This window comes from Phycodurus eques, chromosome 4 (genome assembly GCF_024500275.1).
Source record: "Phycodurus eques isolate BA_2022a chromosome 4, UOR_Pequ_1.1, whole genome shotgun sequence".
Taxonomy (NCBI): domain Eukaryota; kingdom Metazoa; phylum Chordata; class Actinopteri; order Syngnathiformes; family Syngnathidae; genus Phycodurus; species Phycodurus eques.
The window spans coordinates 11,834,654-11,861,162 of record NC_084528.1 but is presented as its reverse complement, the minus strand read 5'-3'; the positions used below and the strand labels follow the sequence as shown (position 1 = coordinate 11,861,162).

General features: G+C 38.9%; 2 protein-coding genes across 3 annotated transcripts; one reads left to right on the top strand and one right to left on the bottom strand.

The window, feature by feature from the left end:
- The first annotated feature begins 1,647 nt into the window (after positions 1–1,647).
- On the top strand, positions 1,648–21,724 carry azi2 (5-azacytidine induced 2). Of its 2 annotated transcripts, XM_061673951.1 has the most exons (9): positions 1,648–1,787; positions 4,451–4,641; positions 5,249–5,482; positions 7,049–7,159; positions 7,735–7,834; positions 9,467–9,603; positions 12,422–12,486; positions 14,073–14,197; positions 17,296–21,724. In XM_061673951.1, exons 3-9 carry the CDS (start codon positions 5,264–5,266, stop codon positions 17,721–17,723), a joined length of 1,185 nt encoding a protein of 394 aa, XP_061529935.1. In that variant the 5' UTR covers positions 1,648–1,787; positions 4,451–4,641; positions 5,249–5,263; the 3' UTR covers positions 17,724–21,724. The 2 variants fall into 2 exon arrangements, with proteins under 2 accessions (XP_061529935.1, XP_061529933.1); XM_061673949.1 differs by lacking the exon at positions 4,451–4,641.
- Positions 21,595–26,313, bottom strand: cmc1 (C-x(9)-C motif containing 1). The gene is made up of 4 exons (XM_061673952.1): positions 26,227–26,313; positions 25,810–25,908; positions 22,218–22,308; positions 21,595–22,071 (listed from the first exon to the last, which is right to left on the bottom strand). The coding sequence occupies exons 1-4, from the start codon at positions 26,261–26,263 to the stop codon at positions 21,951–21,953; spliced, it is 348 nt and encodes a 115-aa protein (XP_061529936.1). The 5' UTR covers positions 26,264–26,313; the 3' UTR covers positions 21,595–21,950.
- Between the last annotated feature and the right edge of the window lie 196 nt (positions 26,314–26,509).

The following is a 26,509-nucleotide window of genomic DNA, read 5'->3' as shown; positions in this document are numbered from 1 at the left end:
TACAATATCGTTACAGCCCTTGCAATAATAGTAGCTTTCCTTAAATGTCACTAGTCAGTTTGACCTTTTCAGATTCTTATTAATTGGACACGCTGAGATTGAGATTTTCCACACACATCTTAAAGTTCTGCCAATTAAGATCACATTTGGCTGGTGAAGGCTTTACAGAAGCCTGTGCATACATTTTACACAATTTCCCCCTAAATACTATTTTTAAAATACCAAATGCTGCAGTACCCAAAGAGTTTGGAGCATCCAGTCAGAATGTCATGTGAGCATAACATATTTTTCATTTGTCATCATATCAAGACCAAACAGGGGAGCTAAGACACTTCCGATCATATACTGTAACAGCAGAAATGGGTGATGGACCTCGATATTCACAAGTAATGACTATTAATTACTGGAAACATTGATTTATGTTATTAATAAACAAGTTAACTTTAGGAATGTTTTTTTTATTCTGGTTAAGTTGACTTACTTGCTACTTAGCTAGCTAACTATTTAGCTAGCAGTTGAGCTCGCGCGAAGTTAATTAGATCACACGGTTACCCGGTAACTTATTTTGTGACCTGGAAGATGATGAGCTTAAATCCAGACGGGACACTTACAATCAAAGACTTGCTGCTTATTGCATTATGCCACTTAACGCCCCAAGTGACTGAGATGTGTGCTGATGAGACGTGAATTGAAACGCGGTGTCCGGCATGCTTGTCTTCTTTTTTTTCCCCCCAAAAAAGACTTTATTTTAACAAACATGTACAATACATACATATTAAAGATTGCTATCCATTTTCTGGACCGCTGAAGAACACCAGGATTGCGGGTGAGCTGGTTGATATCCAGGCGGACTTTGTGTCAGTACAGTCATTATTTTTTGACACTTTTTTTTTAGTTGACTCCATAGGTTTGAAAACAGATACCCAACTTCACTTTCCACTTTGTCAAAATAGGCCTCCTCCACCGATGACAGTACGACGTGAAAAAGTCGTACAGTCAGTAAAGTAATTAGTTGAATGAGTACTTCTACGAGTATTTGTTTACACCAAATGCACTATCTACTTAAGTAAAGATTATGAGTACTTTTGCCATCTCTGCATGTTAAAAATCAATAAAATACCTATTAAAATACCTATTAATTAATTAAAATATGTTTTAATTGATTAATTGTAACACATTTTCGGGAGATCAACAACTTTGCAAAATTATTATAATCATGTTTGGGATTTATGAAGGGCAGCAAGGTGCACTCGTGGTTATCACGTTTGCCTTAGAGTTGAGTAGCTCTGGGTTCGAATCTCAGCTCAGGCCTTTCTGTGCGGCGTTTGCATGTTCTCCTCGTGCGCGGCGGCACAATCGGGTTTCTTCCACATTGCAAAAACGTGCATGTTCAGTTCATTGAAGAAGACTTGTGAAGCGTAAAACTTGACTGGCGATTCAGGTACTCCCCTGCCTCGTGTCAAAAGTCTGCTGAGATAGGTTCCAGTCGGCTGCTGAAGGAAGACAAGCGCTATGGAAAACGGATGGAGAGATTTTAAGCGACATCCATTCAACCAAGAAGTGCGGAAAGGTTGTTTTTATAAAAACTACATGCTTTTGTTTTGAAAGATTTGCTTCAGTGACGTCACTCCCGGAAGTTTTTGTTTCCTCGTCTGTCAGCCTTGTCAAGGTGCGAGTGTCCAGCCTTATCTCATTGTTTTCATCACAAATACGTGGATTTTAGCACTAATAAATGACATTCCCATCGTGGATACCAGACCTCTAGACGAGGACAGCGTTTTGACACGGTTAGTAAGTCGCGTGGTTGCCAAATGGTTGCCTTTGCTCAATGCTACAGATAGCCAGCCGAAGTTAGCATAGCGCTAGCTAGGCTGTTATGATCTCATCCGAACGCCCCATTCTTCCCTACATATTTATCGATTCCCTGTCTTCACATAATACTTCAAATTTTCAGTCGACCACATGCCTCGTTAATGCAAGTCAATACGTTTACCCCAACATCTCACGTAAGCAAGGTTTGTGCGTGAGTAATTGATATTATGAATTCGTTGATTGTTAACGTACCGAAGATGCAAGCTTTTCATCGCCCCTGGTTTCAATCAACTTTGGCCTCCATTGTTGTTATGACTCGTTTGGGGGTCATCTCGCCTGTTTTAGTCCCCCCATCATTAGAATGATAATATTAAGCGTTTATTTGAAGTAGCTTTTACCTCGGATTCCAAAGAAATTTTATGACTTGGTTTTTATAATGTTTACTTCTTGTGTGTGATGCTACTGTGTGTGCTTTGTTGGGTTACGTTTTTAGAAGTGATTTGTCAACTATTCCAGTTCAGTAGCTTTGACCATTTATATTGACATATGGAAACCTAACGTGCGCTTGTGCAATTAACTTGTTACTAATTATTATATAGTAATGCGGTCATATGTAGTAAAGGATGATCCATTCGCTGATGCATTTCAATCGCCTTATTACAATCAGCAGTAAGAGACTGCACATCCATTTGTAGTTGGAATTCTTTCCCAGTCTTGCTTAATGTACAGCTTCAGCTGTTCAACAGTCCAGGGTCTCCGTTGTCGTATTTTACGCTTCACAATGCCGCACACGTTTTCAATGGGAGACAGGTCAGGCCAGTCTCGTACCTGCACTCTTTTACTACGAAGCCACGCTGTTGTAACACGTTCAGAATGTGGTTTGGCATTGTCTTGCTGAAATCACCAGGGGCGTTCATGAAAAAGACGTTGCTTGGATGGCAGTATATGTTTCTCCAAAACATGTATGTACCTTTCAGCATTAATGGTGCCTTCACAGATATATAAGGTACCCATGCCATTGGCACTAACACAGCCCCATACAATCACAGATGCTGGCTTTTGAACTTTGCGTCCATAACAGTCCGGATGGTTCTTTTCCTCTTTGGCCCGGAGGACACGACGTCCACAATTTCCAAAAACAATTTGAAATGCTGACTCATTGGACCACAGAACACTTTTCCACTTTGCATCAGTCCATCTTAGATGAGCTCGGGCCCAGAGAAGCCGGCGGCGTTTCTGGGTGTTGTTGATAAATGGCTTTTGCGTTGCATAGTAGAGTTTCAAAGTTGCACTTGCGGATGTAGCGCCGAACTGTATTTACTGACATTGCTTTTCTGAAATGTTCCTGAGCCCATCTGGTGATATCCTTTACACATCGATGTCGGTTTTTGATGCAGTGCCGCTTGAGGGATTGAAGGTCACGGGCATTCAATGTTGGTTTTCGGCCTTGCCGCTTACATGCAGTGATTTCTCCAGATTCTCTGAACCTTTTGATGATGATATGGACCTCAGATGATGAAATCCCTAAATTCCTTGCAATTGTACGTTGATGAACATTTTCCTTAAGCCCACCATATGAGTTTGTGCTCAGATTTCTCACACACTTGTTCAAAAGAGGTGAACCTCGTCCCATCTTTGCTTGTGAATGACTGAGCAATTCAGGGAAGCTCCCTTTATACCCAATAATGGCACCCACCTGTTCCCAATTAGCCTGTTCACCTGTGGGATGTTCCAAATAGGTATTTGAAGACTTTCTCAGTCTTTTTTGCCACCTGTCCCAGCTTTTTTGGAATCTGTTGCAGCCATAAAATTCTAAGTAGATGATTATTTGTTAAAAATAAAGTTTATCAGTTTGAACATTAAATATATTGTCTTTGTAGTGTATTCAATTAAATATAGCTTGAGGACGAGTTGCAAATCGTATTCTGTTTTTATTTATGTTTAACACAACGTCCCAACTACATTGGAATTGGAGTTGTAATATGTTACAAAAAAACTGCCACTGAACATAACATAAAAGGTGCTGCCTCCAAACAAAATTATCCCTTGTCTCTAAACATGTAAAACAAATATTAATAGAAATAATAAAAATCTTGCATCGAGTATATCGCACTCCAGGTCCAGGCCTGTTGGTAGGTTGGCTAGTTTTAATCAACATTTTTGGGCAAGAAAAAAAAAAAGGCCTTTCTGTAACATGACAGGCATGCCTTGTTACATGTTACAATGTCAACCCGACACTAAAACCCTCTGTAATGGGGACGGGCAATTCTCGCCTATATTATTTAGCTGTGGCCTGTAGGAAGTTTATTTCATTTTGGTACAATGTTTGGTGAACTTTCAGACCCTCTTATAGTCAAGTCACAACACCGGAAGAAAGCGATACACTGTGACTTGATAGGAATAAACCCTATGAAATGTGTAATCTTTTTGGATAAGTATAGTACTAATTGTATGTAGTTTATCACAACAGCTGCTGCCACTGTTGAAGTGGCTAAGTGTGTGGATAAATGACTCCTTTTGCAATGTACAAGCACCAAGTCTTCAACAATGTTCAACTCTATGATTGTCTTTCACTGGGCTTCTTGCTTGACATACGTAAAACAATGTGAAATAATTCCAATAAATTGTCTGTTTCCAGGCACGGTGGCCGACTGGTTAGAGCGTCAGCCTCACAGTTCTGAGGACCCGGGTTCAATCCCCGGCCCCGCCTGTGTGGAGTTTGCATGTTCTCCCCGTGCCTGCGTGGGTTTTCTCTGGGCACTCCGGTTTCCTCCCACATCCCAAAAACATGCATGAATTGGAGACTCTAACTTGCCCGTAGGCATGACTGTGAGTGCGAATGGTTGTTTGTTCCTATGTGCCCTGCGATTGGCTGGCAACCAGTTCAGGGTGTACCCCGCCTCCTGCCCGATGACAGCTGGGATAGGCTCCAGCAGCCCCGCGACCCTAGTGAGGAGAAGCGGCTCAGAAAATGGATGGATGGATGTCTGTTTCCATGCCACTCGCGTTGGTTTTCAACAGCCTTAACTCTGCAGTGGACTGTTTGTTTCTCATTGTATGATGCTGTAAACCCAAACCAATTCCAAATGACTGATTCAAATGGTGCCTCTTAAGTAAACAATCTCCTCTTTATTTGCCGCCAAGGGTTAACTGTAAACAGTGGGTGTCAGAAGGCTACTAAAAGGTTTAACTTTGTAGTTCAGTTGTTGCGTGATCATAATAAAACAGTCTGACTTCTTTGTGAGTGTTTGCATTTGGTGTTGAAAAAAATATTAAATGCATATGGGAAGTGATATGTTTTCTGTTATAGTGTTTATTGTGTATGAAGAACAGGCACAGTGAAATATCAGTAGATTTCTATCCCTGAAAGTCAAGATGAGATTTTTAAAAGGAATTTGTGCATCATAATCCCACGCGTCTTCTATCTGCTTCGTAGTAGGCCTGTGCAGCCATGGAACACCTGGCTGTGGATGATGACATCTGCATCCTTAAACACGAGACAGCCTACACTGCTGCTGGAGAGAGCCCTGTATCAGTGTGTGCTGGCGATGAATCTGTAGCTTCTCATTTTGCCCTCGTCACAGCCTATGAGGACATCAAAAAGCGACTAAGAGAGACTGAGCGAGATAATACTTTCCTAAGGAAACGAGTCAAGCAGCTGGAGGATAAGGTATGATTAGCAGAAATATACCGAAATGCTATTTTAAAGTTAAGGGTACAAAGGAGTGGAACATTTCTAGTTAATTTCCAGAAAGTTTCCATGAGAAGTTAAACTGTAGAATTTTGAAAATAATCATCTTAAATGTACACATTTTGTTTTGTCATAAGAAGGCATCCACGTAGCCATCCAAGTCCAACTTTATTATGTTTTAAATATTTCAATTTGTTTTCATTGAAGAATAAAATCATCAATATTGAGTTAAATATTACTCATCCTCCCCGACCCAACCCATTAAAACATTTACAAAAATGCAACACCCCCACCCACTATCCAACACCAACAAAATCCCATTCAAAATGTTAAATGAAAAGAGCCCATCTCCTGCCAAAACAGTCCCTTGCATCATGCAAATAAAAACGTTTCCCTCAAGACGGTGGCTGACTGGTTAGCTGCTAACCAGGGGTGGACATTGATCATTTCAATCTGGCCTGCCAAAGATTGGTACAGAATCATCCAAAACATATCAAAATCATGACTACATTCATTTGACCTTGTCCTGTAATGCCGAGTGGTTCCACCAGGTTGTGCTGTAAGCAGTAGGTACAGCAATACATTGACTTGACTGGCTGTTCTATTTTTACTCTGCTACTGCTCTGAACCCTTCTTCAACCATGAGTGGGCCAAAGAAAAGAAAAGTCGACAGTGAGTGCTGAGTGTTTAATATAGAATGGACTACTAAATACTTTTTCACTGAAGTCCGGTCAAAGGCTGTATTTCAAATTTTTTAAGAAACCATTGCGGTTTCAGAGGAATCTAACAGCAGCCGTCACTGTTCTACCATGCATGCTGATTATGCTAACAGCCAATCAATGCAGAACTGATGGCTACGGCTCAGCGGTTAAAATCAAGCTTGCAGGCTCAGCAAAACACTGCCATCCAAGATTCAGTCACACAAGACCCTTAAACAGAGCCACGGGAGCTGCAGATGGAACTGATTGCTCTCCAATGAGATACTGTCTTCAAAGAGAAGTTCAACTCTCAAACTGGATGAGTTTTATGCTTCATTAAGCACAGGCAACTTTCCAAAAATCCGGAAGATGGCACAGAGGATGCTGTTGGTGTTTGGCTCTCATATGTGTGTGAACAGACTTTTTATGTGATGAACACCAACAAAACATCCTACAGAGCCCAGCTAAGTGATGAACACCTCAGATGTGTTCTGAGAATTGCCACAACAAAACTAACACCAGACTTTGATGCACTGGCAAAAAAAAGTTGATGAATAATTCCTTCAATTTTGTAAATTCCTGGTTTATTCCCATAAATCCTCGTTTACTCTTAACCCTAACCTAATTACTGATAATTCCAATGAACATTTTCCAAATTTGAATATTCCGTTAATTTTGCAATTTTAGTTAAAATGACTTAATGACATACTGTACATGGCATCACTTCTGTTCAATGTCATATTTACTTTGATTTTAAGCAGTATCAATGTCAATAGGTTGTTGTGGAACGTGAGTAATATCTGCACTCATCAGCCTATTTTTGTGCACCCTTGTGTCACTGTTGTAGCTCTTCCGACCTGAGGCTTCAGAGGGTCCCCAATATGTGAACAAGGCCTTCAGCGCATATCGAGGTATCTATATTGAAAAGGAGGACCTGCAGCTGGAGCTTAACAAACTGGTGTGTTTTACTGTTTAAAGAAATATTTCTTAAACCCAGTTTTAATTTGTTGCAAACAATATTCCAGGTGGTGTATTACTCTGTATTGTTTTTTAATCTTCTGTATTTTCTCAAATATTTTTTTAGGGCCAAGGGCATTGCTTATTATTTATTTAGTTTTTTTTTTATTCAGGGGCTCATAGAGAAACATAATTGTTAATAATTCCCTCTCTTTGATAAATGAGTTTGTAGTATGAAACATTGTTTTCTTATTAGCGCAAAAGAAAAATTCTCAGTGATGCGAGCTGGCTCTTTAGAACCTATCTATACATGATATTTTTTTTATGTATTGCACGACGCCCCCTGACTTTCCCCCACTCTCACCCGAGCCACGATATACTTTGATTTTCTTTCTGTAGTTTTCGTTTCTTCTTTCTGTCCTGAACTCAACATCTCCAAAACACAACCCTTTGCAAAGCCATTACACAGGGGGCCAACTTTATTTATACTTGACCCAGGTGGTGTTTGCCGCATTGCTATATAAGTGGACCCTGTCTCTTAAATTCTCTACTGCCTGTGTTTCATTGTCTCTTCAGAAAAAAGAGAAGAGTGAGAGTGAGAGGCTGCTGACAGAGCAGCTTCAAAGCAAAGAGCTGGAACTGCTTCAGCTTAGGACAGAGATGGAGACCAGTCAAGGTTTGTCAGGCAAAGCCTTAAATGCTGTAATTTGTACAGGTAAAACTGGGGAGGATTCAGTAAGTCATTTGTTTACCGTGTTTTGGTCCAACCAAGTTAGCTTTTTGGCTGCTTTGTTTTTCCTAATATTGTATCCAAATGCCACAAGTGAACAGTATTCATGATTCAAAAAGAAGAAATGTGTGATGATCATCGAACTGAGTATCTTACTTTTAGTTTAAAAATTACACCATTCCAAAACAGTGTATACATCTATCCTACCTGTAATTAAAAACTCAGATGTGATTGACATATCACATAAATCACTCGTTCATGTCTTGGAACGCACAGCCAAAGGTGTACAAAGCTCCTCCTTAAAGCTCGTACCACGAGCACAGTGTATTGAATTTAAAGTCAGTCCACTGCATCATGTAATGCAAAACCAGCTAAACTATTAAATAATGACAATATTTATCTCAACTTTGTCAGTGACATCATATCATGGATGAAGAATGAGTTTTCATTTGTTGTTGACGTGAGTGATGTGTGAATGAATTAATTTGAATATAACCAATTGAAACGTGGCTTGCTTGTTGCAATGCTTAGGGTTTGTGTCTTATGGCAACTGTTACCTTCTAATTTATACACATCCTCCATTTTGTTTTAATGAAAGATCATAGAAATTATTGTATCTGTAATGTATTTTAATGGGAAATATGGGTCATTACAAATACTTTTTAAAATAGCGTTTATTGTATAGGAAGTACTTTAGTCACTCCGTAAGAACAAACACATATATAGAAAAGAAGCTCCATCAATTCAAGATTTCGGTAATCTGCTATCGAATCAAATTGTAGACCTCTTAGTCATAATTGAATCATGAGGCGGCAAGAGATTTATAACCATACTGTTAATGTTATCTTCTTATTCATTTATATAATAGGGCTGGGCATTGATCAGAACCTCACAATTGCGGTCAATTTCGATTCTTTAAGTTCCGTTTCGATTTGATTCGATATTGATTGAAATGCTCCGATATAGATTGAGTTAAGAAGGATAACTACACGAATAATTAAGATAGAATTGGGACAATTTTGAAATATTTATTTTGATTCCATGTAAAAATATTTCATCTCGTCACCTTTTTTTAACCAATAAAAGATCTGGGGGAAAAATTTGCCCAAATGGCAGATTTAAAAATAGAAGTTGATCACTTCAAGCTGCTGCTTGCTTCCGCCATTTTGTTGATGTTGAGTGCCACTTCCGTCCATATAACGTGAATCACACAAAATGTGTCTGTCACTGGCTAGAAGGTGAAGCGATTCCGAGGATTTTCTGTATCCATATTGAATTGCAATGCATTGATGAATTTATATTTTTACTCACCCCAAATGAAAGTTACAAATCCTAAAATGTTTTATAACGCTCTCTGGTAAAGTTTCATTCATCATCCATCTTTGATCAAAGGTTGTATACTGGTCCTCTGGAACAGAGTCACTCTATTCCCATCAGTTTATGAGGAAAATTTATTCTGAAATTGGAGGTTCACCAGTGCCCCAGAATTGATTCTATTTGACTTGAGAGCTTCCAATGTACTGCTACTTATTTTTCGGATGTTATGTATTAAAATGCGCTCAAAATGTTTTTGTGCAGTGATGAAGAGCTTGAACAGTCCTCAGGACTACTGGCAGATGGACTGTGTTAGTGCTGAGCGAAAGATCTATAAACTTCGGGAAGAGCTGGAAAGTTTGACAGTGGAAAACAACAGACAACTACTGGAAATGAGTGGGGTAAGAGAGTGTGGGGTGAAAGATTTGGGAGGAGTGGAGAGAATAATAGTGAAAGGAGAACAGGGCCTGGTTACTTTTGAACCACGAGTTAAGTAGACTTAACCGAACGTTAACTTTAATGCCACCGTTATCTTGTTGTCCAAAACTAACTTTAACCGGCTGTTAACTTGACGTTAAAGTTAACACACTCAAGGACCTCCGCTAACATTTTAACAGTGTGGTTAACTCTCAAGATGGCGTTCGTGGGTATGTATCATCTCAAGACATAGGACATTAAAAGTTGGGAAAATAACATATATTTCATAGACTTATTCAATAAATAAGACATCACTGTGATCTATTTGGACATTTGTACGATCTCACATAATGAAGTCAAAAACAAATATTGGAAATAGATAAACACTTCATCTGTATGAAGCACCCATAACGTCTATATTTTCCTTGTCCACGGTAACTTGAATGACAGTCAAACATTTTATTCAATTAGATATAATAATATAGGTAAAAATTTAGATAACAAGCCAAAAGAATTAGCTCATGGATTTATTAAGTATAGTTGATTGTGTCCCACAATGAAGTCAGTTTTTCAGTAAGCGATATTGACAAAATCATATTACAGTAGTCCCTCGCTATATCGCGGTTCACCTTTTGCGGCGTCGGTCTATCGATGTTTTTCCAGTGCAATTTTGCATGCTGTTTTTTACAGCGTACGGTCCCGCATTGTGTTCTAATTAACTTTTAGTATTTTTTCCAGTGCAATTCTGAATGCTGTTTTTTACAGCGTACAAGGAATCTTCGGTGTCTTACATTAAACAGGAGGAAAGTAACATAAGGATGACAGCAGAAATAAGTTTTAATACGCAAACAAAAAGGGTTGTAACTCTCCGCAACAAGGCCATCGTAAGGATGGAATCAGCTTTATCGTTGTGGATTAATGACTGCAGAAAAAAGAACATTTTGCTGGATACAAACGTTATCCGCATTAAAGCTAAAAAGCTTTATGAAAGCTTTGCTGACAGCAAGGAGGAGGAGGATGCGGAGCCCAGGCCATCGACGAGTGCTGCTGCTCACCCAGTAGGCCCACTAAGCTCATTTAATGCCAGCAAGGGCTGGTTTGACAAATTTCAGAAATGCTCTTGGACTTAAAAGTGTTTCCATGCACGGAGAGTTCGCCTCTGCGGATACCGCTGAAGCTGCGCAAGAATGGGACCTTTTGAGTTTCGTGCGTTACAGTTCTCAAACATTATCGAAGGTGGCATGTGAGTTCTTCTCGCCCAGAAGAAAAAATAGCAGCAACAACTACCTATAACGATGTTCTTTCTCGGAAAAAGTGGAAAAGGACGCTACAGCGGAGTGGCGTTTGGACGAAGAGGGACGGTCAGTGGAAGCGTGAAATACCTGCGAGTCACAATTGATAATTTCTTGTTTCCAACCTCATACGTTGTTCATTAAAATTTAATTCGTTATTTCTAAAAAATTGTCCTCATTATTTGTCAGAAAATGTTTACATTTTTATTTCTTAAACAAATGTTTGGACCTTAAAAAGGTTTTGACCTTTGTTTCGTTATGCAATAATATGAATAATAATAAGTACAACAACAATAATAAATAATAATAATAATGTACTTATTTTTCTTCAAAAGGTTTGAACGTTGAGCGTGCTGAGTGATGAGGTTTACAGCCTTAAAAGACAGAATAATAATTGTAAAAAATAGTTTCCTACTTTACGGATTTCACCTATCGCGGGTTATTTTTGGGAACGTAACCCCCGCGATAAACGAGGGAACACTACATCCATGTGAAGCACCCGCAAAATATCTGCTGTAAAGTTTTGACTGATTTTCTCTGTTCACTGGATCATTCAATACCATTTAAAGTTCATTCAAAGAGACATGGCAATGATATATAAATATATGTAAAAGTCATTAGTGATTATATTTCAAAATATTATAAATAAAAAAACAATAGAAAGTACAATGAAACCTAAACTGGCATTCAGTCTAATAATGATATGAGTTCTTTTTTTTTTTTTTTTTTTTTTTTCCAAACCATCGTTATCAAAATTAAACATGGGGTATGATATTTATTGCTTGATATGAAGCATAAAATCAATGAATCGTCTATAAAATCTCGAGTAATTGTAGTTGATGCCCCTTCTCTGTATTCAATCTTGAGTACAAAACAGAGAGCTGTATGTGTTTGCAACCTAAATATTACTGATAAATTCAGTGAATTTCATTTCAATATGATACCTATTATCACGATAGACACGCCATAATTGTTCCTGTAGACTGTTATAGTGTACAAAGCAATAATAAGTTTATGGTTATTTAATCTTACAGGAAACTTCAGCAACATTTGTGGGTAATGCTCACGACAGTTTTTTTCTCTAAACCGGAAGGCAACAAAATGAGGACTTGTGGGATATATTGCCGCTGACCAGTGACGTCAACCACACAGTTAACTTTGACGGTGCCGTTAACCACCTGACTAATCATGTATTGAACAATGCATATTTAACGGTCGGTTAGCTAACGGCAAGTTAAGAATTTAACCGGTGGTTAGGGGTCAACCAGTGGTTAAAATAACCGAGTTTTGAACAACCGGGTCCTGATGTGCAAAGAGAGTTTTACCTGAAAATCCCACTTGGAGTGCAGGACTGAAAAACTGACAGGAATCATCTGGCCTAAAGAAGCAAGATTAAGTTGAGATTAAAAATAATTCTGTTACACACAAGTCTGTGCTGAATAACAGTAGATCTTTGTGATTTGTTGAAAATAATACATGAAAACAACACTATAACTTGGCTCTGTTATAGGAGGAACTACGTGGCCTGAATGGAGAGAATTTGGAACAGATGTGCGATGACAAGTTCAATATTAGGTATGGTATTTTAAGTATAACTACTAATTACATTTGGGAGTTGTTAGAATGAGCAGAAAATGTAAATATTTATTTCAAAGAATCCAGTCTCATTGTTTTGCATTTAACAGTTTTCTCATTTGTCATCCAGTGTTTTATCCAGGTCCGCATTGTAAATGAGAAACTGTTCTCAATTGACTTATCTGGTAAATAAACAAAGGATATAATTAATTTAATATAGAGCATTTTGTTTTATAAGGCAGTTAAGATAGTATGAGAATTTTATCAACATCGTCTAGGTCTATATTGAATGAAAACAAAATTAGCACTTTGGTAATAGTGGTGAGCACATCTGCCTCACAGCCAGGAGATCCAGGTTTGAGCCTGAATTCGAACATCTCTCTGTGGTTTGCATGTTCTCCTCATGTATTTTTCTGTGTAACCACGTCAAAAAAAACATGCCTCTTTGCCTTTATTTGGAGACTTTTTTTTTGTCTGTATGTGCCCTGTGCCCAATTGGATGGATGGTTGTAAAATAGATTTCAGAATTTTGTTATCACCTGCTTGCTTATGTTTTAGACTACTCAAGCTAAAACCATAGTAGTTCCCTTTACAACACATTCAGTAAGTGTGAGAAGTGAAATCGAGAACACATTTTGGCTGAACTAGCATGTCACAAACTAAACAAGTTTGATAGTTTTTTCTTGTTATTATGGGTTGCAGTTATCCTCTATAGCCACTAGAGGAGTGTGAAACCTAAAACATGTACATTCATGCAGAAAATGGCAGAGTATTCACTTGACTTCATCTAAAGTTGACATGAGCTCCCCCTTTAAATATGTGGCAATGAGAATTGCCCTCCACCTACTTTTCTCTGATAAGTGCTTGTAAATTGGCATCACTGTATTTCCTGAATACATTTTTATTCATGTTTTTCCTTGAGTTTTTTTTCCCAGCAGTTTTCATACAGTGTTTTTATTTACAGAAAAGGCTTCTTTTTTTCACACTTATCTTCAGTATTAGTGCAGTTTCTGGCTGGTGTTTTAGGTTAAGAGAACATGTTAATTAGATTTGCATCTTTATGTCAAGAGTAGATAGGACAGTTTGGTTGTGTTGCTGGTCTCAAAAAACATTTATGTTTTGATGCCTGCTTAGAATGCAGATTATAGTACCTGTTATCTAGTATTCAACTCATTACTTCCAACTGTTTGTTGTCAAAAATTAATTGCTAATGCACATGAGCAATGCAATTTCTCCTGTATCCTGCTGTATCAGCAACACTCACTTGCTAATTCGATGCTACTCAACACCAGAAGGTCTTCCCATTTATTACAAACCCCATTTAATCTGTCTACTCAGCACACACCCGTTGTTGCACTCAGGACATCCAGATGTTTTGAAGATCCCCACCCAAAAGACATGTTTACTTTTCACAACAGCATAAACATTTCAAAACATTGATCAAATTAAGCTGTATTTCTTGGAGTCATTTCCAAATGGTACTTACAAACAAATAATCATATACAGTTATGTGAAAGACGATTCTAACAATGTGGCTACTCTGTGGACTGGACACAGTGTTTAAATTGAATTATTTGTGCATGCAGGGAGAGGAGCATGCAGCAGGTATATGAGGCTTTATGTTCTGAGATGACTCATCTGCGTTCAGGGCTGAGACACCAAACAGGCCTGATTCAGAAGCTGAGACCACTGATCAGTGAGACAAGACAAGGTGAGGCTTGTGCGTGTGTGTGTGTGTGTGTGTGTAAAGGTCAGATGTATGTATGACTGCTTTCTTTTTTTGTATTCATAATTGCTCACGTGTGCAGCCTTCAGATACAGTCGTCATCATCAAGTCTTCCTGTTTAAAACGACCAGCAATTCTGATTATACACTCAGGACGCAGGCAGTGTTTTAGCTGGACACATGAATGCATAATAACACAATAGTAGTTATACGGACAATATTTTGGATCCAATACTAACAATTAATACTGTATTCCCAAATAAAAGGGTACAAAATAAACACTTGATACAACTGAATTTAGGGCCTTTTCTGACACGTGTCTATTCCCAAAAGAAGGTATAGTGAGGAACATTAACTATGAATTATACAATGTGTGACTGACTATTTTCCATACTTAATCCTAAATAGCCAAATGAAGTTGTATTGATGCATCTGACATTTTACGCTGTCATTGTAACTTGGTGGATGCTATTTGGTGTCTGCGACATGTTTTGTTTGAGGTGAGTAAGATCACCTCGAACAAAACCACTGACTAACATCTGAGTATAAAGAAGGAGTTTGAGCTGCTTCTCTTCAGAGTGTTTCTTCTAAAGAAGTCCAACTTTCTTCTCCCGCTGCTTCTTGTTGTGGTCTGTGTAAAGGTGCGAGAAGACTATGGATAATACCGAAGTACTCCCAACAGTTTGATAAAGGACATGATATTATGCTTTCCTTGCTCTCAAGTCTTCCTCTGTGATATATTCTACTCTTGGAGAGATTGCCTTTCTTGTCTACTCCCTAGGTGTGTCAGAACAGGAGACCAGGAAGTGAAAATTAGAACGGAATATGGAAAGAATATAAACCATCGCCTATTTATTTCACTGAATAAGAGGGTAATCCTGTAACTTTGATGGAGACAGAGGGAAATGGGAAAAGCAGGAGTGGCAAACAAAGCCATTTAAAATAGGGAGGGGGGTATGGGCTATGTAATGTAATCATCTTCTGTTGGAATCACTTTTATTCAAATTCTAGACTCAGGAGACCATCATGGAGGCAGGAATGGATGGATGATGTGTAGATGAAGAGACAATGACTAAAGGCAGAAGAGTCATATTAAACGTGATTCACTAGTGGTGATGGTGTTGTCTTAGCAATGTAGGTAAAATGTCATGATACAAACCACAATTTCATTTTCCATTTAGGTTTTATATCTAGAACTGGAAACACAGTCTCTGTTCTGCAAACAGTCACAGTTGCATCACACATAGTCTACACTGTATATATCTTTACTTGCAATGCTAGCAGTATATCACCACAGCCTTTATTTCCAATTTTGACATCAAAGGCTGCAGAACTGTAAACTAAAATGTCTCCGGTTGCTCTCTCTAATTGTGTTTTTCTTCCTCCAAAAGGGGGACATGTCAGAAAATGTTTGAGAACCACTGACTGAGTGAAACATTTTCATTAATGGGTAGACCAGCCACAACATAACCATTTGCGCGATACAATTATGTCCAATATAAAAACTGTATCAAATATGTTATTGTTGCAAGGATAAGCTTCCATTACATTTTGCCATTAATTTAACAATAAGTTCATTGTTGTGGTTGTAGTTTGTAGTCTGTGGCACAGTAGAACATACAGTGGGTACGGAAAGTATTCAGACCCCCTTAAATGTTTCACTCTTTGTTATATTGCAGCCATTTACTAAAATCATTTAAGTTCAGTTTTTACCTCATTAATGTACACACAGCACAAGACATTGACAGAAAAAAACTGAATTGTTGAATGTTTGGCATTTAAAAAAGAAAAACTCAAATGTCACAGTATTCAGACCCTTTGCTCTGTATTTAGTAGAAGCACCATTTTGAGCTAATACACCCCCTGCTGTGACACTCATATTTAACTCTGGTGCTGTGTATTTCTTCTGATCATCCTTGAGATGGTTCTACACCTTCATTTGAGTCCAGCTGTGTTTGATTATACTGATTGGACTTGATTAGGAAAGCCACACACCTGTCTATACCTTACAGCACATGTCAGAGCAATTGAAAATCATGAGGTCAAAGGAACTGCCTGAAGAGCTCAGAGCCAGAATTGTGGCAAGGCACAGATCTGGTCATGGTTACGAACAATTTCTGCTGCACTTAAGGTTCCTAAAAGCACAGTGGCCTCCATAATCATGAAATGGAAGACATTTGGGACGACCAGAACCCTTCCTCGAGCTGGCCGTCCAGACAAACTGAGCACTCGGAGGAGAAGAGCCTTGATGAGAGAGGTAAAGAAGAACCCAAAGATCACTGTGGCTGATTTATCAACAACACCCAGAAACGCCGCCGGCTTCTCTGGGCCAGAGACCATCTAAGATGGACTGAGGAAAAGTGTTCTGTGGTCCAACGAGTCCACATTTCAAATTGTTTTTGGACATTGTGGACGTTGTGTCCGCCGGGCCAAAGAGGAAAAGAACCATCGGGACTGTAATGGGCGCAAAGTTCAAAAGCCAGCATCTGTGATGGTATGGGGCTGTCTTAGTGCCAATGGCATGAGTAACTTACACATCTGTGAAGGCACCATTAATGCTGAAAGGTACATACAGGTTTTGGAGAAACATATGCTGCCATCCAAGCAACGGCTTTTTCATGGACGCCCCTGCTTATTTCAGTAAGACAATGCCAAACCTCATTACAGCACGTTACAACAGCGTGGCTTCGTAGTAAAATAGTGCGGATACTGGACTGGCCTGATTATTTGCTAAAAACAATAAGGTTTATCAGTTTGAACATCTAATATCTTGTCTTTGTAGTGTATTCAATTAAATATAGGTTGAACATGATTTTCAAATCATTGTATTCTGTTTTTATTCATGTTTAACACAACATCCCAATTTAATTGGAATTGTGGTTGTACATCATTCACCTTGCCACAACCATACTATACACTACCCACTGTGGGAGCAGTGCCAAAAAGTGATCTTATGGTAAGGATTGGTTATTTTTGTGCCACTGGTAAACAAAAATTGACTGATCTACAATAGTGAACCAAACTTCACTGCTTCGTTCATCAGATGACAACTTTCACTTTCTCTGTTTCATTCTCCAACCACAGTTCCAATTCAGTGTCTGGAAGAGATTGAGACAAACCACCATGCAGTTCTTCAGTCACCAGTACATCGAACCCCCAGTGCCCCCCCTCTACCCTCTTGTTCTGGCCGCCCCTGTCCCCCCGTTGGTGGCCCAACCAGCACCCTGTTACCGGACATTTTGAGAGAGGACTGTTGGTATAATGGCCCATGGCCAACAGAGCAGTGCTCTGGAGAGGCCTTGATTGGGAATGAGACCTCTTCTGTCATTTTGCCCCCACCTCCCCTTAACCAGGCCTCCATAGATGATAGTTCTAGGTCCTTCCCCAGTCCCCCCAAACCTAGTGAAGCCCTTTTCTGGGAGGGACACTCAGCTGCATCAAATTCATCATCCTTGATTGGAAACTGCAGCCCGAGGAGCCCTCCCAATACAGAGTGGATCAAACCGTTTTGAGAGGAACTTCAGTACAGAGACTATGATTTTTGCAAGCCTGCCACATAGCTCGCACCTAATCTGCCTTAAATTAATAATGCCACTCCTCAGTGGGCTGAACGAAATTGGACCTGCAAATTGTGGGAACCAGATGAAGGCCAGAAGAGGCTTTGAGGTAAAGACTCAACATCTATTGCATACATCACTGATGACCATATACCACCTTGCAGAGACTATTCTTATGATGTACCCCAAAAGGACCCAGTTGTTTGTCCAATGTAGAGTTGATATATAAAGTCCACACACTCCTGTTTAAATGCCAGGTTTTTGTGTTATAAAAAATGAGACCAAGATGAAATCATTTCAAAACTTTTACCATCATTAATGTGACCTATAACCTGTATTGGAATTGTAATTGGAAACAGTATGAAACCTTTCAAAGAGGGGAAGATGAAATCATTTCAAAACTTTTACCATCATTAATGTGACCTATAACCTGTATTGGAATTGTAATTGGAAACAGTATGAAACCTTTCAAAGAGGGGAAGTAAAAATAAACTGAGATAATGTGGTTGCACAAGTGTGCCCTAGGGGTTGCTCTGATTAGTCGACCCGACGACTTCACCACTCAACATTGACGGCGGTTTGAGTCGGTTAATTGCCAATCACGTGTATTGGCACCTTGCTGAAATCAACAGGTGGTCGGTCAGTGCAGTGGTGCTTCAAGCGTGTGGAAATATTTTACTAAAATGAGGCTAGTTGCACTGTCACTTGCAAAATATGCAAGTCTGTATGCTCAAATATAACAAAAGCACAAGTGCTATTAACACCCATCTGAAACGGCAACCGTTAACGCTAGGTTCTGAACAGCCCAAAAAAACAAAACGTCAGCGGTGTGGGACAGACAACACGTTTGAGACAGACAAAACGTAATGCCTGGATCAGACTACAAGACAAACTTGGTCTTTCACGATTGCACTATGTCAGACTACTGCAATACAGTCTTGTATTTTCGATACCAGCGCATCCCGTCTTTTACTATCACTGGCCTTTATCTTGTCAACTCAAACTCGACCGGATACACTCGTTACCATGGCGACGATATCGCAACGCATGCATTATAAGAACAAAATGGGGGAAAAGGTGCTGGTTGTCACTGGCGCTTGGGAGATTACGTTCATTTAAGGCTTGCTTGAGGTATGTTCACATACTTTTAATACGATACGGCTCGCAAGCAGGCAACAAAATGTTATGTAGCCTAGCAAGCTAGTGCTAGCACTAACAGTTGTAAGTAAACATGCCAGCGTTCTGTCGAATCATGCTCTAAAGTTTTTGTGTGTGTGAAGCAATTTAATTACAATAATTTAATTACAGTAAGTTAGCACTCATTATTTCCGTCATGTTGTAATGTTGGTTTGACCTGACTGATTAGAATACATTACCTGACTAGAGCAGTGATTTCCAACCTTTATGGATCCAAGGCACATATTTTACACTTGAAAAATCTCACGACACACCAACAAACAAAAATGTCACAAAAAGTGGATACATTAATTACTGTATGTACTTCCTGCCGTCTAATAGAAGTCCATTCATTTGTTCCGCCTGTCACTATGCCTCACTGGCATAAATAGATGAACATCCATCCATTTTCTGTACCACTTATCCTCACTAGGGTTGCGGGCGTGCTGGGGCCTATCCCAGCTAGGTACACCCTGAACTGGACAAAGATACATTATTTATTGTAAATCTAATTTTTTTTGCAATTAAGTACACAATTATATACAGTAAATGAACAAGTCATTTAAATAGACACATTGCGCCATCTTGTGATCGGTTATCATTTTTTTAAACCCAGTGATCGGCCCCAAAAGTCCTGATCGTGTAAAGCCTACTTATAACTAGGAATGTGGCTATGTTCAGACTCAACCAATCACATTCAAACTCTTTTTAAATTGGAGTCAGCACACACCTGCCAACATTTAAAGTGCCTCTGATTAACCCCAAATAAAGTTTCGATGTTCGAGTGGGCTTTTCCTGACATTTTTCTAGTCACCTCTGACTGCACAAGTCATGGGCCACGAAGAACTTCCACTGCATCAGAGGGATCTCATTTTTCAAAAGGTATCAGTCAAAAGAAGGGTACAAAAAAAAAAAATCCAAGGTATTAAATATACCATAGAACACAATGAAGACAGTCGTTACCAACTGGAGAAAATGTACTGTTCTGCAACAGCAACATTATCCAAATTTAATCCCTCCAAAATTGCTGAAAAGATCAGACGAAAACTGGTCAGGAGGCCTGCCAAGAGGCCAACAGCTACTTTGAAGGAGCTGCAGGAATTTATGGCAAGTACTGGCTGTTCAGTACATTCGACAACAATCTCCCGTCATCGTCATATGTCTGGGCTGTAGGGGGGGGTGGCAAGACGCAAGTGTTACACACTGTGCACACTTGTGGTACCACTTTATCTCAGTTGTTTATTTTTACCTTCCTTCTCCAGACTTTTTTTCAATTGAATTGTACAGTCTAAAGGTCACATTGATGGCGGAAAAATGAATAATTCCTCTTGGTCTAGTCTTTAAAAAACTGGCATTTGAACGGGTGTGCAGATGTTTTATATCCACAGTATATACGTGCCTTTATACGTAGTTTGATTTCTCTGCATTCATATATCTGCATCAGAGTGTGCATGTTAGCAAAGCATTCTGTGGTCATCCCTGCCCCTGTATGCTAGCATCACATCATTACCAATGTAGTTATTCCAAGAGCCTGTCCCCGGGGCCACAGATTCTTGCAGAGTACAAGAACATGAGTCCTGTTGCTCCCTCTGTGCAACTATGTACAGGTTTAATCTCCATTCAATACCTTCATCGTGTGGAGGTGTTTAGGAATGAGGCTTTGATGTGTTTGTGCAGTGATGGAGATTGTCTAAAATTCTCACTACATGAAGGACTGAACATTTTGGTCAGTAGATGCATGTGTATGGGCATATTTGCAAGTTGTTTTTGTAACCGTTTTATGGGATTTCATCTGTCACTTCTGATATTGCAATATTGGAGATTACAGGAAAAGGCAAATAGCTCAAATATTGATAAACACCAAATTTCCCCATCACAGAAATGGCCTCATTACATGTCTTGTGTTTACACAAGACATGGCAGTACTATTGAAAGATGCTGAATACATTAATGTAAGCTGTGCATTTATTTTATTATCTGACCGACACGTACGCTGTGTGTTGGTAGTTATATCAGGAGCTTTTGAATCACGGTGTAATTACACCCTGTACTGTGCTTGATGTATATTTATGATGTTTAGCATTATGAGGGATGTTTGTCCTATTTTTTGAAATGTCAGGTAAACATCACCTGACGGATTCTTAACTCCACAGATGGAACAATAATGTACGTAGTTGTGTAAATGAAATGTATATGATGGGTTACTACAGTTTTGCACTAACACCTGAGTTCTGTTTATGTCCGCTTGGTTTTAATATCTGGTGTAAAGGCAAGTTAAATTAAAGAAATGTGAGCTGGGTGTTGGGGAAAAGGTGAAAAGGCTAGTCTTCAAAAAATTTGTCCTTTTTCTGCCTTTTATTTCAACAGTAGATTCCTACTTCTGTCAACTATTTGCAAGCCAAAATGCAATGTACAGTAGATATATATTTTAGACTTACTGCACTTAAGACTGTTTGTAAATACAATCAACTAAAGAAATGAAGTGACTAAAGTTGCACTTTTTTTTTCTTTTAACAAAATGGCTAAAAATGGAAGCTAGTTTACAACTAAAACCATAATTTAATTCAATACTGTGTAAAATGAAGGAGTAATAGTCAAAATTAAAATCCATGTAAGAAAAAGACTGGCACATCTGTGAATATTCAGTCATTTTATTGAATGACAATCATATTTCACTGGTTATTTTTACATACAGCAAGTATTTTTTCCATGTTAGTTAAATGCAATGTCACAGGATGATAACTTTCCATAAAATGGGGCCAAGCAGGAGCATAAAAGTTTCCCGACTGTTTTTATCATCACTGATGTCATTTTAAACAGAGAAAAAATGCCTGCTTGAAAACTGAAGGTCGTTACATTTAAATAGGTTGTAACTCTTCACATTTTTTTGTTTTTTTTGTTTTGTTTACTTGTTATATTATTCACATCACTGTGGAACCACATCATCCACAATCAGAAAAAAAGAACAAACATTAGGGGGAAAGTGTCAAATGTGTCATATAGTGGTTACATGCTAGTTGGGAGCTTTTGTTGTCTGTTCTTTGCAGGGATCCCTGTCCTCTCAAACTCCGTTTTTTCCTGGATGTATTCCTGCTTACATGCTTCAAAAAAGTCAGGGTCCTTGTAGCTGGTGACAGACAAATGGTAACACTAACTAATAATATATTCATGACAATGTCATCCTTCTAAACACTGAAACTGAAGCATATGTGTGTAAAATGTGCAACAACACAAGGGTTTCCAGAGTGTGACAAGAAACTCCTAAGTACTCACTGTTGTGTCAGACAGTCCTTCAGGGCAGCGTTCTCCTCTCGACACTTGAACACCATGAAGAAGCCTGACTCTTGACAGCAGTGGTTGAAAGCTGGACAGAAAAGGTGTCAGTGGGACATTAGAGGTAACCAGAGCTTTAAGTATACGCGTGGAACGACTCAACTCCCATCTTGACCTGAATCATGAGTAGAGTGAAAGCTTATTAGGGGCTCATACTAACAAGGCTCGTTCGAGGAGGTTACAATACTTTTCCCTGTTGTCTTTGTGGCAATCAGCCCACCAAATGTGCACACTTAAGCCAATATTGATGAACCCATAAACCAAATGCATTAACAGATTTTTGTTACATTTTTGAAACAATGAAGTTGTGAAATATGAATTTGTTATATTAGAATTGTTCATACCTTCTCTCTACACAGGCATACAATGGTGGAAGTGACCAGGATCCTTTAGAATTGGAAAAATCTTAGGGATTCTTAAATATTTTTGGTGATATTTTTAATACCTAAAAAAAATTTCATTGTATAGCTGTTGTCTTTCATTGCAACTCATGCATCATTGCCAAATGAAAGATACCCACTCAACAAATACAAATTCAAACTCTATATGGCTTTTTGGGAATACTGCGGATGATTTTTTTAATGCAACAAAATGGTGAAGGAAAAAAAATTGTTTTACTAGTTTTTAAGAAAAAAAAGTAAAAATGGAGTAAACATTTTGTTGAAGCACAATTGGACTTTACTATGGTATTCTTGTCTTGTGTGGGCATTTTCCATGCAAACACTCTTTGACAACCTCATAGGTTTTGAATTGGATTTTGTGTAGATTTGGAAGAAAACATACATTGTGTCATGCATAAAATTTGATTTTAATTGAACAAAAATGACAATGTTGTACATGTGCTCTGAAGCTGCAATTCAAAGCATAAGAGCTATCAATTTATAAAAGTATAATTATTATTTTATCTAGTATGCAGTACACCCCAAGAATGCTTCTGTGTCTGCAATACAGAGACCAAAAATAAAGCTTGTTGGCAAACTTTCACCAGGCTCAAAAAAATGAAAACTACCCTTGTATCTCCTCTCTAAACAAGCAACATTATAATTCCCTTCATCAGTGAAATCAGTATGGTTATCACACAGGCACTTTCATCATGATGCGTATTTGGAAACAGTGCAAAACCAATTTAGAAGAGCAGAAGAGTGCGACTAATCTAATCAACCAGTGCCTCTCCCGCATCCCATGGTACTAATAGAGGATTGCCTCTGCTCAGCGGCTTTACACCAAATGTAAAAAGCAGTGTGCTTATAAAGAAACACCTTATCTCGCTGTCACTTGTTTAAGGTTCCATGAGTGACGCTGGGCAGTTAAAAAGCAGAAGCAATAGGCTTATATTTCGAGTAGATTTACAGCATTGTATGATGATCCGTTTGAATCTAACAGAGATAAATACATTTGTGACAGGAAAATGAAATTACAAGAATGTTTGCCTCCTATCGTGTACCAACAAACAGATAATGGCCAAATTAATGCAAAGTGACCAATTATTTGTAATGGCAATTTAAAACTCAACACAAACATTTCAATGTGGTAGTATGTGAGCAGGAATAAAAGTATTTAAATTGTTAAACCTTCTAACGACAAACAAGTAGCACCATCTAAAAAGCCGCCTAAACAATCATCCTAGACCGTGAAAACAGGAACATTTGTTTGCCACTTTTGTGAAATGCACGTTAAAGAAATGCACATAACCTCGCTGTTGACAGACAAGGGAATGTACACTAAATGAGCTCAGCTGCTTCTATCTGCATGTGACTGATATGCAAGCCTCTATCCTTAATTCAGAGAGAAAAAAAACAAATACAAATGAAATGCAATGAACCTGCATTTACAGTCCCCTCCAAAAGTATTGGAACTGCAAGGTCAGTTCCTTTGTTTTTGTTGTATACTGAAGAAATTTGGGTTTCATATCAAAAGATGAATATGAGACAAAAGTTCAAAATTCCAGCTTTTATTTCATGGCATTTACATCCATCCAACCATTTTCTGTACCACTTATCCTCATTAGGGTCAGTGTAGAATGATGCTCTTTTCAATAGCAATAGCACTGCTGTCAGTGTCAGCCGAGTATAGAGCTTAAGTGGAGAGTGACGAGTGACACTTTTCATCATGTGTTCATGAAAGGTGTTTCAAATGGTAAACTATATTAAATTTTGATTAATGTTCTTATCAATTAAAGTAGAACGGTTGATGATTCACTTATTTGATAACCGTCAAGAAGAATTTAAAGGACTTTACAGTGCATACGGAAAGTATTCCTAATTTTTCACTTTATTGTGCAGCCATTTGCTAAAATCATTTTATTTTTTCCTCAATGTACACACAGCACCCCATATTGACAGAGAAAAAAAACGGAATTGTTGAAATGTTTGCAGATATATTAAAGAAAAATTTAATGAAGCACCGTTTTGAGCTAATACAGCCATGAGTTTTTCACACCTGGATTTGCGGATTCTCTGCCATTCCTCCTTGCAGATCCTCTCCAGTTCTGTCAGGTTGGATGATGAACGTTGGTGGACAGCCTTTTTCAGGTCTCTCCAGAGATGCTCAATTGGGTTTAGGTCAGGGTTCTGGATGGGCCATTCACAAACAGTCACGCAGCTGTTCTGAAGCCACTCCTTCGTTATTTTAGTTGTGTGCTTAGGGTCATTGTCTTGTTGGAAGGTGAACCTTCGGCCCAGTCTGAAGTTCTGAGCACTCTGGAGAAGGCTTTCGTCCAGGAGATCCCTGTACTTGGCCGCATTCATCTTTGCTTCGATTGCAAGCAGTCGTCCTGTCCCTGCAGTTGTAAAACACCCCCACAGCATGATGCTGCTACCATCACGCTTCACTATTCGGACTGTATTGGACGAGTGATGAGCAGTGCCTGGTTTTCTCCACACATACCGCTTAGAATTAAGCCAAAAAGTTCAACGAGAATCTTATTTCTCACCATCTCGGAGTCCTTCAGGTGTTTTTTAAGCAAACTCCATGCAGGCTTTCACGTGTCTTTTCACGAGGCTTCTATCGGGCCACTCTGCCATAAAGCGCTGACTGGTGGAGGGCTGCAGTGATGTTTGACTTTCTAGAACATTCTCCCATTTCCCCACTGCATCTCTGGAGCTAAGCATATATTCTCTGTGTTCTGTGGGAACAATGACTATTAGCGCAACTTCATAGGGGACTTTCCCTGCCTCTTCTTCTTTGGCTTTACAATACGGCATCTCCATCAACTCAATGCTGCCCGGCATGTTGCTGCAAAACGTACTACTGTGAAAGTGTGCAACTCTAAATTCAGTAACGTGTGAGGCGTGTGGTTGTAGACCTCCATTATGTAAAGTGGCTTGAGACGACTTCTGCTGTAATTCGGCGCTATATTGAATTAAATTATATTCAGACTTTATACTGTAAAAAGCCATGAAAAACGATCCCTTAAAAATATGCGCTATATCATTGTACTACAAATGTCCACAACCAGAAGGAAAGTTTTAAAAAATGTGTATATATTATTTAGCTGTCAAATGGTTTGTTGACAGCTATCACTGATACACACCTTCAACTCTGGCGGCGCAGCGCTCCCTGGCTTTCTCCCTCATCATTTTGGGGATGAGCACGTCCATTTCCACATGTCTTAAATGGATCTCCGCTGATCCTACAGGACATAATAAAACAACATAAAATGCCAAATACAAAGGTTGCTGACTGCTGCTGCTCAGTACATTTTCTCCAGTTCGTGGTTCGTATCACTGTTTTCACATTAGACACTTATTGTACTCCTAACCTAACTTCATTTTATACACCGCAACATTAAACTGTGAAATATGGGTGATCGTTTATCAGTTATGTTGCTTTGAGATAGCAACGTAGCCTTCTACACCGACTACCATTTGCTGGAAGAGAGTAGCTGCATACAGGCTCACGTGTGCGCGTATAATGTTTAGCATACAATGCCCAAAAAATTGTTGAATACCTGCTTTTGTTGCTTCCATAGCGCTAGAGTCGTTCATAACATGACAAAACTCTGCCAATGTGACCGATTGTGCGAGCGTTGAAATACTTCCGCTGACGTAGGCGTGACCTTAAGAACTACAAATCCCACAAGCGCCTCACCGTACGAGCGAGAAAGTAGTCGTAGCCTGACCGACAGCAGTACAAGTATCTACAATACGTCAAAATAATAAACAAAATAATAAATAACAAAAAAAAAGCATTGAATTTTTTTAGGTTTGTTTTGGTGGACGTTCAAGGTCACA

Coding starts and splice junctions, on each gene's coding strand:
- azi2 (XM_061673949.1), top strand. CDS start 5,264: ATGGAACACCTGGCTGTGGATGATGACATCTGCATCCTTAAACACGAG. Junction 7,160..7,734: donor AGCTGGAGCTTAACAAACTG/GTGTGTTTTACT, acceptor TTGTCTCTTCAG/AAAAAAGAGAAGAGTGAGAG. Junction 9,604..12,421: donor AACTACTGGAAATGAGTGGG/GTAAGAGAGTGT, acceptor GCTCTGTTATAG/GAGGAACTACGTGGCCTGAA.
- cmc1 (XM_061673952.1), bottom strand. CDS start 26,263: ATGAACGACTCTAGCGCTATGGAAGCAACAAAAGCAG. Junction 25,909..26,226: donor TATGGAAGCAACAAAAGCAG/GTATTCAACAAT, acceptor TATGTCCTGTAG/GATCAGCGGAGATCCATTTA. Junction 22,309..25,809: donor CTGCGCCGCCAGAGTTGAAG/GTGTGTATCAGT, acceptor TTTTCTGTCCAG/CTTTCAACCACTGCTGTCAA.